The sequence below is a fragment of the Orbilia oligospora genome, assembly GCF_000225545.1.
Source record: "Orbilia oligospora ATCC 24927 unplaced genomic scaffold scaffold00007, whole genome shotgun sequence".
In the NCBI taxonomy this organism is placed as follows: Eukaryota; Fungi; Ascomycota; class Orbiliomycetes; order Orbiliales; family Orbiliaceae; genus Orbilia; species Orbilia oligospora.
The window spans coordinates 1,930,087-1,942,597 of NW_011645564.1; the positions used below are offsets into that span (position 1 = coordinate 1,930,087).

General features: G+C 45.6%; 5 protein-coding genes across 5 annotated transcripts; 3 read left to right on the forward strand and 2 right to left on the reverse strand.

Moving 5' to 3' along the window:
- Positions 1 to 4: 4 nt before the first annotated feature.
- On the reverse strand, positions 5 to 3,346 carry AOL_s00007g547 (uncharacterized protein; the record flags this gene model as incomplete). Its single annotated transcript, XM_011120447.1, has 3 exons — positions 5 to 234; positions 290 to 1,030; positions 1,090 to 3,346. The coding sequence occupies 3 exons, from the start codon at positions 3,344 to 3,346 to the stop codon at positions 5 to 7; spliced, it is 3,228 nt and encodes a 1,075-aa protein (XP_011118749.1).
- Positions 3,347 to 6,190: 2,844 nt separating this feature from the next.
- AOL_s00007g548 (uncharacterized protein) lies at positions 6,191 to 6,663 on the forward strand (the record flags this gene model as incomplete). The annotated part of the gene is made up of 2 exons (XM_011120448.1): positions 6,191 to 6,399; positions 6,456 to 6,663. 2 exons carry the CDS (start codon positions 6,191 to 6,193, stop codon positions 6,661 to 6,663), a joined length of 417 nt encoding a protein of 138 aa, XP_011118750.1.
- Positions 6,664 to 8,657: 1,994 nt separating this feature from the next.
- AOL_s00007g549 (uncharacterized protein) lies at positions 8,658 to 9,194 on the forward strand (the record flags this gene model as incomplete). Its single annotated transcript, XM_011120449.1, has 1 exon — positions 8,658 to 9,194. One exon carries the CDS (start codon positions 8,658 to 8,660, stop codon positions 9,192 to 9,194), a length of 537 nt encoding a protein of 178 aa, XP_011118751.1.
- Positions 9,195 to 9,935: 741 nt separating this feature from the next.
- Positions 9,936 to 10,838, reverse strand: AOL_s00007g550 (uncharacterized protein; the record flags this gene model as incomplete). Its single annotated transcript, XM_011120450.1, has 2 exons — positions 9,936 to 10,454; positions 10,524 to 10,838. 2 exons carry the CDS (start codon positions 10,836 to 10,838, stop codon positions 9,936 to 9,938), a joined length of 834 nt encoding a protein of 277 aa, XP_011118752.1.
- Positions 10,839 to 10,987: 149 nt separating this feature from the next.
- Positions 10,988 to 12,419, forward strand: AOL_s00007g551 (uncharacterized protein; the record flags this gene model as incomplete). Its single annotated transcript, XM_011120451.1, has 3 exons — positions 10,988 to 11,196; positions 11,487 to 11,608; positions 11,674 to 12,419. The coding sequence occupies 3 exons, from the start codon at positions 10,988 to 10,990 to the stop codon at positions 12,417 to 12,419; spliced, it is 1,077 nt and encodes a 358-aa protein (XP_011118753.1).
- Between the last annotated feature and the right edge of the window lie 92 nt (positions 12,420 to 12,511).

Sequence of the window (12,511 nt, forward strand, 5' to 3'; positions counted from 1 at the left end):
CCTATTACCTCTCCTTTTCACTAGTGCTATGTGTATCCACAGAGGCACTGCCATGAAGAATATCTGAGGAAATTCGAAGCATATTTTTGGCTGCTGACTTGAGCGCATCAACAGTTGACTGTTTAGTAGCGGCAGGGAGAGCCGCGCGGATGGGCTCAACGTCTATCTTAACAAACAAACTACTAAACAGAAATTGTTCCCCCCCAGTATCATATAAAGGCAGGTGCCGAAACCCTACAAATCTATCATTAGCAAACCGATCTATACCACGGAAAATAAGGATTCTTACCTTGTGCAGCATTGACTAGCTTTAGACAATAGCTAGCCTTCAATGTCCTATCCCCGTTCCCATCATCGTTGTAGACGACAAACCGGAGAAAGACCAAGCTCTCAAAACGAGTTTCGACACTAAAAGTAAGACGCTCATTCCATGTAGGTGCGAACAAATTTCCTTTTACTGTTTTCGTTCTGCGTCTTTGAGGGGCGCCAAGGCCAGACATCCCCCCAGAGCCACTTTTATCAATGCCCCCATTCGCCGTGACCAAGCCTCGCGCCTTATCGTCAGCACTGAAAACCTCAATCTCAACATATGAATCAAGGCAGTCACGATCTTTGCCGACCCTCGGTAATTGCTGTGCTGAAATAATCTCCACCGAAAATCTAACTAGCTTGCGGCCCAACTTTGCAGCAGCGTTGTCAGGGTACAGGGAGTCGGGAGCAAGTCTGTGGCTTCGTAGTTCCGAGGGCTTGAGGACGTACCCTGCCCGGTCAGATACCGAAGCAAACATGGCATCATTCAACTGCACACCAGTGTCATATGTCTGCCAATTCAACGCTACCATCTGAACACCGCGGCGCCAAAATGTGAGTGGGTCAAAATTCCTAGAAGTAACGCGCCATCCAGAAGGATAAACCCTCATAAGATACCGCAGATTGTGTTTCTCTAGCTGGGCCTTTTTTTCTTTGTCTTTACAGAGACTGATGAAGGTTCTTTCAGCAAGAGAAAACACATGATTGAAACTTTTGCTTTCTAGAATGAAGTTAGCATGAATAGGAAACGCCTCCCCCCCGCTTCGAGATATTTCGCACCTGGCAGTGAAAAGTTTTTAAACTTTTGCCCTCGTGTGTAGACACCAAGCTCTCCTAGCTCCTTTGCAATTTTACTGATTGCCCGTGGCGCCTTTCCAAGTTTATCATTCTGATGACTCCCGCCCGATGTTGTCCCCAGCTCATCGCTTTCTTCTGTAGAATTGCTGCTACTTGCTGTACCTGTAACGCCTACATCCTTTTGTGCTCTGCCCTTCACTGCTGGGTGCACTGAAGATGACCCGAGCATTGTATCGGATATCTCAGAGCTGAATAGAATCAGATCATCATGACCCTTGACCTTAATCAGGATCTTATTTTTCAACTCTTGCGGCGACGGTAAGGTCATTGAGTTTGAAATCAATGGAGCAATCACCAGCCTGTCTCCCAACATTATTTTGAGGGTTTCTGCCATGATGATCTGTTGCTCAACTCCACAATGCACCTCGAGTGAGAGAATAACAGGGTACTGACTGGCTACAAACGCATATTTCCCTATGGTTTTAACAACGTCTGAAAATAACACCTTGGATGTTAGAGTTCGCCCATGGGTGACAACTGGTTTTCCATCATCGCCATCCCAGCAGTCAATCTCCACACAACGACAACCACGCTGAAGTGTGCGAATATACCCTTCGATTGATGATTCCCCTGCAACCTGGCGTTCCAAAAGATATGTATTATGGGAACTCGAAATAAAATATTCGTTCAGAGGCCTGTCAAGGCGGGTTTCCGGGTCTGTTGGTGGGTTTAAAGGGGAGTTATATATCGGAGATTGTAGATAGTCAGTGAACCCCAAGAGTGATATCCGATCACGTTCTAGTGCATCTCCCGCCTTCTCACTTGCGTTCCATGACCGTTTAACAAGCTTTTTGAAAACTGCGGAGATACGTTGTTCGTCTTGCTCGCCACACTCCTTTTGCACTTCTTTTATAAATTTTCGGAACTCATCCTCTTGCATCCCCCCTATCGGGTCTTCGACGGCGCTCTCCCAGATACGACGTATATCGGTCCTTTCCTTTAGAATTCTCACAAAGCTTTGGAATTGTTGGAATGTTAAAAAGCCGGTCTTTTCCACGTCCGCACGGTCAAATCGAGCGCGGAGATATTGTTTGGAGCAGTTAACCTGCAATCGCCGGCATAGCCGATCCACTTCTTCAAAAGAAAGTTTTTCGTCTTTCCTATCAGTTGTGACTGAATTCGATTGACTCGATATCTCACGTTTCCAATGGGTACCCAAAACTTTGTCACCTTGGGTGGCAATTCCCGCCATCAGGGCTGTTCTGTAGTTCAACAAAGCCTCTAATGTTTGTGTCCAGAGTTGGAATAGTTCCTTCGTAGGAGCAACCAGATGAAGAGTCCTGAGTCGCCCGTTTTCAATATGTTCCGAATATATTATGGTGATCCAACGATCTTCAAACTCGGAAGTAACTTGGAAGCCTTCACGATAATTCCTCGCGTTTTCCCCTGTCCTGATTTCTTTAACGTCATCCAAATAAAACCTAGCCGACGGCTTCAATGGATCCCAAGTGACCCGAGCTGTATTGCCTTCTAAAACAAAGTATCGTAAGGTTTTCTTCCTTTTTGTTACACGGGTCATCGGCGTGCCCGTTTGCAACAGCATCGGTATTTCCGGCGGTCCCTCATCCGGTGGTACGGCTTCCAGTAGGTCTACCAGGCTGCTAGATCTACGATGACGTAGCTCGCCGGGAGCTTCGATAGGCGGGTTCGACAATGCATATTCATTCAGATCCTTATCGGAGAGAAACGGATCCGACTCACTCGCGTTGCTGCTACTTCGGTGTCTCATGATAACTGGTCCGTGAGTCTCGTCACGTTCGTGTACGGAGCCTGAACGGCGTCTTGAGAGTTTATTAGCAGCGCCACGAGAGAGCCTGCGAATGATATTCGGTCTCGGGGAGCCGTTGGAGTTTAAGACATCGCTCACAGCATTCGTACCAGGCGGAAGGGATAAAGTCGAAAATACGGGGGCAGAGTATGTCCGAGGTCGTAAGGGCTCAACAGACACATTCGACGTCAATGATATTGGAGGCGTGTTGACGGACGGCGGTCGAGCCTGAGACTTCTCCTTCGGTTTCTCTTTTTGTTTCTCCTTTTGCTTCTCCTGGACGGGCTTGTCGGTTGATATGGCAGCAGATGACAAAGCAACGCCCTGAGCAGATTGTTGCTGTGTATTTGGTGGAAATCGCGGGGATCCGATGATCATTGACGCACGTGGGGTGGGCAAGTGCGCCTCCATGGTAGAATGAGTATCCACCCCCACAACGTTGTCTAAATATTTCCGTTTTGGGTAATTGAGACTCCAGGACAATTTAGATTCTTGTTCTTTTTCTTGTTCTTTATCTTGATCTTATTCTTGATCTTATTCTTGTTCTTGATCTTGTTCTTGATTTTATTTTTATTTCATATCAATTGATTGCTTCGAAGAGTACTCGTGATAGCGATAGCGACAGGAACAGTAACGACTGGCACTTATGAGGAGCACTACAGAAAAATTGTTAGCACGATTCCTGACGATATCAAAATGCGTTTCATGAGATATTGATATATTATATATAAGTACTTAAGTACTATATAATATTAATATAGTTATACTGTACCGTACCTCGGGAAGATGTTTGCTCGAACACACGCACACACACGCAGAGACAAATATGATATCGATGTATGATTTATTAGCCGTGTTGTAGGCGGAATCTAGTGTTGCAAGTGGCCGTTTATGGAGTAGCGGATATTTGATATTTGCGGAGTATGTACCGTAGCTTAGTACAATTTTAGAATTGATTGATCAATTGAAAAGTGATGACGGAGGTATCTCATAGCCAATTGAAAACGATGGTTGAAAAGGATGAAATTATGAAATATCCGGAGGTGTATGTACCCAAGCCGGCCCGTCGAACACCGCGAATATGGATTATAGAAAATATGTATGTATGTAACTGTACGGTGGAGCTGGAGCTGGAGCTAGCCACAGTCCTCTCTCTCACTTGAGATGAGAGTCCGCCGCGTCCGAGACGGGGCGTTGGGTATGAAGCATGTTGATTATTCTTCAGTCTTACTGAGAAGAGCGAGGCCTAGGTCGCGGCGAGCTATCCGGTAGCAGGATCTATATATATATATATATATATACTTATATGGATATATATACTCGAGGCATCCACGTATGTACTTAAGTAAGTAAGTAAGTAAGTACTTAAGTACTTTACTTAAGTGTGTACGGGATGTATGGACGTATGTATGTAGGTAGGTATCCTGTGTGATGGATGGACAGCGTTAGTGTGAACTGGAAGGGGTACTACATATAGTCATCCGTCCCTATGAGGCAATCGCCCATTCATCCCGAACCAAGTCGGCCGCGAATCACCAAGTACATACATACTTAGTGATAATCAACGATCTCAGCTCGAGCTAAGCTCGTCACAGTCAGCAGAAAGGCAGTTGCATATAATTCCGAGAATGTCACAGGGGAGGGTAGTCCGGGGGGCTGGACGTGCCGAAAAAGCAGACGACACGACCAAGACCAATCTGGAAGAGAGAAAGGGAAGGAGGTGGTGTGAGCATGCAGACGAACGACGAACGACCCCACGCCAACGTCGTCAGAGTGGGCGAAACTAAACCTTTTTAAGCTCAACCGAACCAAACGGATCGAATCCAGACGATTGCCTTGGCCTTGCAAACTAACCTCCCCTTCTCGTCCTTCTCGAACATTACGTGGAAAGGCAGACCCTAAGGCGTCTCGGAACAGGAGGCCGAGAGAAGTGGCATCTAATTGGGATTTTTGATACAACAACAGTATCATGATCCCGATGGATGCATTAATTTGCATTGGCCATGTAACGTTCGAGTTCATGTTCAAGTTCAAGTTCAGCCCCTCCCCGCCACACCTGTCCTTTTCATCAGCCGCCCATGCAGTAGAGTACATACTTAAGTAAGTAAGTACTTACATACTAATGTAGTATGTACAATGTATGCATGTGTGTATGTGTGTATGTATGTGTGGTGACTCAGAGCGATAAGTAATAGTAAGAACGTGCCAAGCGAGTCAAATCCCATCATCCATACTTAGTATCTCGATGTATCTCAAATGGTCAATTCGTGGCCACTGGTCGGCGTGCCGTGCTACCGAGACAAACCAAAAGCTTAAGTCGACCTGGGCCGCGGAATATTAACCCAAGTACCTACTTAAGTACTTACCTACCTACATAAATACCACTTAAGTTCTAACTAACAAGTACGCAGGTAGTTAAGTCGTATTTGTATCCAAGTCTGCATCTGGATACTTAGTTAGTGTGCTGGAATCTAATTTCTGCCGAGGTTACGGCAAGACACTCTCCTCTTTTCGAATTTTCACGCACCAATTACAAGCTAGTTAGAATATCCGCGGCCGGCCAGGAACTCATCATAGAATTGCTTTGGCTATTATATAAAGTACTTAAGTAAGTATTTGATGATTCACGAGTTCAAAATAGCATTATAATAGAATCACGATAATATGGCTTCCCCCATAACTGCCGTTCTCTTTGATATCGGGGGCGTTGTGGTAATATGCTCCCTGTCTTCATCCACAAGTTACCTACCTAAGTTACGTAGAGCTGACAGTGCCCAATTAAAAGGTACGGTCACCACTCCTCGCAAGTAAGCAAGCAAACCCCGAGAATTATTCACAAAACGCACCACGCTGCGGGGGGCATCAGGAAAAATGAGTAACAGTCCGACGGTTCTCCACCAGTCGAGGCCTATGAAATTGAACACAGGATACCCCTAGGCTACATTAACTGGAACATCTACCATGGTGGAACCAATTCAGCCTGGAAAAGACTTGAGCGCAACGAAATCAGAATGGATGATGGGTTCTTCAATGGATTTCAGGCTGAGCTTAATGAGCCAAATATGTGGGCACGATACCATGGGGAGAAAGGTCTGGTGCCGCCACCCGTACCTCAGATAGATGGAAAGTGGCTTTTTTGGGAGATGATGAGGTGGGTTTTTGTTTTTTCCCCCTCACTCCTTGCATGCAGCGCTTCGAACAGAATTCGTATATGGTGGATCTGGTAAAACTTAACCGGTGACGCATTCGATCATCATGATTGGTAGGACCTCCCGAGAATATAACCCGTCCATCGTGGGTGCAATCGAAAAATTGCGACGAACGGGAAGGTATAAAATCGGTGCCTTGACGAACAACTATGTGTTCCCTGAAGACCACCCATATCGGGACGATGGAAATACCAAGGCTCTTTTCGATATATACATTGCGAGTGTGGAAGTAGGAATGAGGAAACCGGAACGTCGGTAAGCTAGCACCTTGCGATGGGAAGGAAAACGTTGGTTGACAGAGGATCCTTTAGGATTTTTGAATACGCAATCAAGACCATGGGGGTTGAGGAGCCCTCTCAAATGGTTTTTCTGGATGACCTCGGAGGGAACCTGCGGACGGCTAAGGAAATGGGCCTGAGAACGATCAAGGTCCCCCTTCATGATCCCCAAGATGCAGTTCGGCAACTGGAGGACATGCTGGGCGAGGATCTTTCGCTCTCACCATCGTCAAAATTATAGTATGCCTCGGGCGGATAAGCCAATTAAGCGGCTCGTATGTGCTACCGATACGCTAAATTGTTCAAGGGTTACTTTTCCGGGACATGGGAAACATGTATGTACTACGTATGTATGTATGTATACACAGTATAGTCGTATATGCGGATTTGAACGGTCCTTCCAGATGTGGCTTTATATATATAGTAAGAAGTATATGCGTATGTACCGACTCTTTTGCTTCAGTACATGTAAAGACATGTATCCATGCCCACCCAAGCCTGTGGGTCCTCGAGGGATGGATTTGTAGGCAACATGAGACGATACAACTGCGTTCTGGGGTATGCATGCACAAGCACATGTACATACATAAGTACATAGTACGTAGTATAATGTTAAACAATAACATCAATCTCGAAGACATGGGAGCCTGGGGAATCGTCGACAAATGTAGTTAAGTAAGAGCCCTTTTTTCCTTCTCTTTCTTTTTCTTCCCTTTTCTTTTCTTTTTCTTCCCTTTCCTTTGTTTTTCGAAAGAGAGCTCGGTGGAATTTAAAAAAATACTGAGGATGCACAAAGTTCTGGGTGCCTTCATCAATCTTCCCTCAGTGCTTCCTTTTTTCTTTTTTTCCTTCTCGTTTAAAGCCTTAAAATGCTCGTTTGAAGCGAGTAACCCGGATCCCAGTACCCTCGAACCAATCAGCAGAGATGGCTTTCGGGGTCCATTATTTTGGCGCACATGCATGGTCATGCTCGGATTCACCAAACATGCCAGGCAAATGTAAGAATGTTTCCAAATGGGAAAGCTGCTGTACAATAGTAGCTGTCTTAATTCCATGCTTCTGGGTCATGAAACTGTTCGGAGACCCGAGCAACTGTTTCACAGCCAATCACGGCGCCGGCGCCTGCAAGCTGCAGTGCTGTGCACGTCGTTTTTTTAGCAAGTACTGGCTTGCTGATGTATGTATGTACCTACACAGTAGTACATGTACATGTAGCCTCGAGACCATGCTGAGGTATGCATGCGAAGTACTTGCCTGCTGCATGTGTATGTGTGTGTGTGTCTAATGTATGTATGTACCGTCGTCGGGATGCCATGCAGAAAAGGGTACATTGCGTATCATCCGTGAAGCGCCAGGGTTTCGATGAGAGGCAAATCATTCAATGATTGCCTGCATTAGTTAAGGTTGAAGTTAAGCACCGACATACTTAAGTAAGTACTTCTAAGTACAGTGCATGTTGGATCGTAGCATGTATGTTTCTTTTTCCCTTATGTCTTCCCTACAATTCTTCCCCCCCTTTTTTTTTCTTTTTCCTTTCCTGTTCTCTCTTTCTTTCCTTCTAATATACTTTTTTTTTTTTTTTCCATCCATTGGGCTTCGGATGATTGTTCGAGATATGTCTGCAAGCAAGCAAGTACCTATGTAAGTACCAACTAAATAGGTCCAAGGAAGCAAATATGTACATGTCCATGTATCTTGTACAACTTTGTATATATTACTGGTATACACAAAGCTTTTAACTGACGTGCTGACTTATACTAAGTACCTAAAGTGCTAATTACAAGAGGTTGCAGGGAGGCGCAGTTGATCTTGCTCTTTCCCATTCCCCAGTCCCATTCTTCCTCCAGATAAGCTCTACTTAAGTACTTACTTACCTATTACTCACTTAACTTATATACACAACCTACCCTCTTCTACTTCGAATTTTGCTTCCCACGCTTCTCATACTCCCCGCTTCTGCTCTTGCTCCTACCCCCCAAACAAAAGAACACTCGAGCTTACTTTCAACTTTTCGATATCTACAACTCCACATTATAACCCATAGGAGCAATGGTGTCGATACCATATCGATACGAAGAAACAACATATGGATTTCCGTCTATACATCCGGAATATTTTTATCAGGATGCTTATCCGGGCTATGCTTTCGACCAAACCCTCCTCCCAAAAAACTGTTCACATCCCATACCTTTAGAACCCTTAGAACCTTTCTCGGAAAATATATATTCGAACTGGATGGAATTGACAACAGATGGAAATCATCTCGCCGATAATCAGGCAATCCAAGAGCAATATGCCACCGGGTACTCTTATAACGCAGCTGCCACGGTTTACATGGCAAAAAGGTATCATGCCATGGAATACGAATTTAATACCGGGCTCCCAATCAACCCAGGTCTTCTTCCCAACTTTACTACCGAATGTCCGTCATCGAATTGCAGCAGCATTGACACCCCACCTTACCCACCAACTACCTGGTCACCATCAGAGCCTTCTGTGGCGTCCCTCTCGTCTCCATATGAGGTGCACTTGGAAAAGATGGGCTTTGCTGCCAGAACTGAATATCCTTTAGACGACACCGATGAAGTATTGCAAGGGCTCGGGCTATATGACTGTCCGGAGCTTGCAACTGATTGTGGGTCTCTGGACGAGCTCTGTTCAAGCTACCTTGGTTTGGGGAAGGGTTTAAAGCTTGAGGAGAGTTTCGAGTTCAAAGAATATTCGGATGATGAAGAGGACGAAGAGGACGAAGAGGAGTACGATGAAAACTAAGATCAATCTCTTCCTGCGCCGGGAAATCTCTCCCATTTACCTCTATATCCTCTTCCCCTATTGCTTCTTGATTTTTTTTCATGCGTCCCCTCTCTTCTGTTGTTTCCCAAGAATTTCAGCGACCTTTCGATATCCCCGATGCATTGTGATATTTCAATACAAGGCATCACCTGGTTTTTTTTTTTTGGTTGAGGAGTTAAACATGTGCAAAAAAAAGTTGTTATTTGTTGATTGCGAGATACCCTGTCCTGTAGTTATAGACGCTGTGTTCTTTTTCTGTCGCCATATGTTATGTATGTTGCACTTCATGGAGTTAAACCGGCGTATTTTTGTTTTTGCTATTTCTATTACTTATTCGTCGGAGTTCATCGTTCATCGTCCCATCCAGTCTTCCGGCAAATGAAAACCAATCACGCCCCCAGTTGTTCTAGAGTGTTCTATTTGCTCCTGAGAGAACTTCTGGTACAAAAAAAGAAAAGGGAAAAAAGGGCCCCGCGAAGATCACAGTACCATTGTGTAGTTTGTAGGATCGCGGTATGTGTAATATAGATTGTTGTACCTCAAGAAGGGGGGTTTTGAGCTTGGTTGTCGGGTTTCGAACATCACCTGCTGTGGCGAATGCTAGCGGACGCTTACAAGAGATCTTTCTTTTTTGCCGTCCGAGTGTATTGATTTAGTCGCCACTCTGTATCCGCATCGCGATTATCCGCTGTGCCTAATCTAATCTCGAATAACTGCGGGCTAGTTAGTATAAGTTTCCCATGGTTGAGTGCTCAGCTTCAGAATGTCTACCTTCATCTCCATTCTCGGACCAACTTCCGCAAGTTCAACAGTCTTAGGCCCAGTTTTAACATAAACGTGATGGCGGACGCTTATGTAGTCACCTTCTGTCAAGGCGAATGTTACAACTCTTGCACTATCTTTCTTGACGCCCGGAGGAAATAAATGTTTGAGAATAGTGACAACTCGTTTACCGAGAGGTGTGGAGAATCCTTCAAAGATCAAATGTGGGTAGGCTTCGGAGACAGTACCCCTGGCCGAGTTATCGATGTCATGCCGTAAAACGACGTTATGCAGAGAGAACATAGCCGTAGGCCCATGCGGGAAATGTGAAACCGTCAAGGCGGTGGGGACACCTCTGTGTTCGTGAAGGAGGAGCAAGTCTGAAATCGAAGTCGCTAGACATGAAGCGGCTAATTGTGGTAATACAGTGTTACCACGATTGAGCCTTATTGACGTTGGGAATAATAGTCTCATTTCCTAAATTGAGTCCAAATATTAGCGAAACCGGTCACAATGCTCTGATAATCAAAAGAGGGAATGACAGACTTTCGCAAACTGCATGAGACGGCTGCTGGGATCTCTACTGGTAGTAATTAAGAGTTTAGGTTCGGCCACTCCGCTGAGAGCGGCATATTCGTCATCGACGAGAGATTCTTCGCCCTGTTGCCCGGCTTCTCTTGACTCGTCGAATTTGAAATCTTTGCGAAGTTGATCATCATTGGCGACTTCCTTCGAGAGAGGTTTTCCTGATGCGAGGGACGCCCTTAGCTTAGCTCGTCGGTCGGCAACCGCGGCATCTTGAACGGCGAGCTGTTTCCGATAGAGATATTCTCTCCGTTGACGGGCAGTTCTTCGAATCATGGTTTCGTACAGTGCAGTAAAGGGAAGATCTTTTTGAAGCTTTGATGGTTGCTCGCTTGTCGCAAATAAAATTTATTTGTTTCTGCCCCGGCACTTGGCTTGGCATTGATATCAGATATCAGATTAGATCAGATTAGATCTTGCGATTGATGGCACCATTAGATAAGCATTCTATCACGTGGGTATGGTTAGGGTTTACCCGCAGCAACCCACATTACTTTTGCAAACACGCCAACCCAACAATTACTTTTGATTTTCGAGAATTCTGTACAGTTCATATCATCATCACCAGCATCGGCCAAAATCGCAACGACAATTCAGACTTAGAGGTCATCAAAACTATATCTCAGCAAAAATGGTAGGTACCTTTGCTGTCCCCGATTAAAGATTTTCAACTTGATATTGACTTTTCATAGCCTTTCACGAAGCTTGTCAAGAACTCTGCCTACTATAGGTGTGTTTTGGTGTCCCCTAACCGCATGTCTCCCTTCTGAGAGGAAGAGAGGGCGAGGGACCATTCGGTCAAAATCTCATAAGGATTATGTCCTTATGCCTGCATTTTCCCGCTCTATCGGATTCGACATCCTGGCATGATATATGTACACAGAAGGGCACGACGTAAAACTGACTCTCCCAACCACACCATAGCCGTTTCCAGACGAAGTATCGTCGACGACGCGAAGGAAAGACCGATTACTATGCTCGTAAGCGGCTGATCACCCAAGCCAAGAACAAATATGCCGCCCCAAAATACCGCCTCGTTGTTCGATGTAAGTCCAAAATCGTGACTTCTGCAAGGCGGAACTGTGTTGCTTACCTTTGCTCAAATTCATAGTCACCAACCGAGATATCGTCTGCCAGATCATTAAGTCCGAGCTTACCGGTGACAAAGTCTTCGTGGCTGCGTATGCTCATGAATTGAAGAGATATGGCATTAACCACGGCCTAACCAATTGGGCTGCCGCATATGCCACTGGTCTTCTCGTCGCCCGTCGCGCCTTGAAGAAGCTCGACCTCGACGAAACTTTCGCTGGCGTTGAGGATGTCAGCGGTGAGTTTACTCTCACCGAAGCGGCTGAAGGCGACGACGGTGAAAGCCGTCGCCCATTCAAGTGCTTCTTGGATGTTGGTCTCGCCCGGACTTCCACCGGTGCCCGTGTTTTTGGTGCTATGAAGGGAGCTTCGGACGGTGGTCTTTACATTCCTCACTCCCCCAGCCGTTTCCCCGGCTACGATATCGAAACCAAGGAACTCGATGCCGAGACTCTCAGGAAGTACATATTTGGTGGTCACGTTGCTGAGTATATGGAGACACTCGCCGATGACGATGAAGAGAGGTACAAGTCACAATTCCAGAAATATATTGATGACGATATTGAAGCCGATGGATTGGAGGACCTTTACACTGAGGCGCACGCAAAGATTCGCGAGAATCCCTTCCTCGAGGATCCCGACAAGGATACTAAAACCGCTGAAGAATGGAAGGCCGAGAGCTTGAAGTACAGGAAGAAGAAGCTGACGAAGGAAGAGAAGGTCGAGAACGTCAAGGCTAAGATCGCGGAGATCAAGTCTGCACAGTAATTCTTTCATCATTTCACAAAAAGGTTCTCTTTCTTCTCATGTTTATATTCATTTATCGAGAATTCGGAAGGAGAAAAAAAAAACTACCGGAT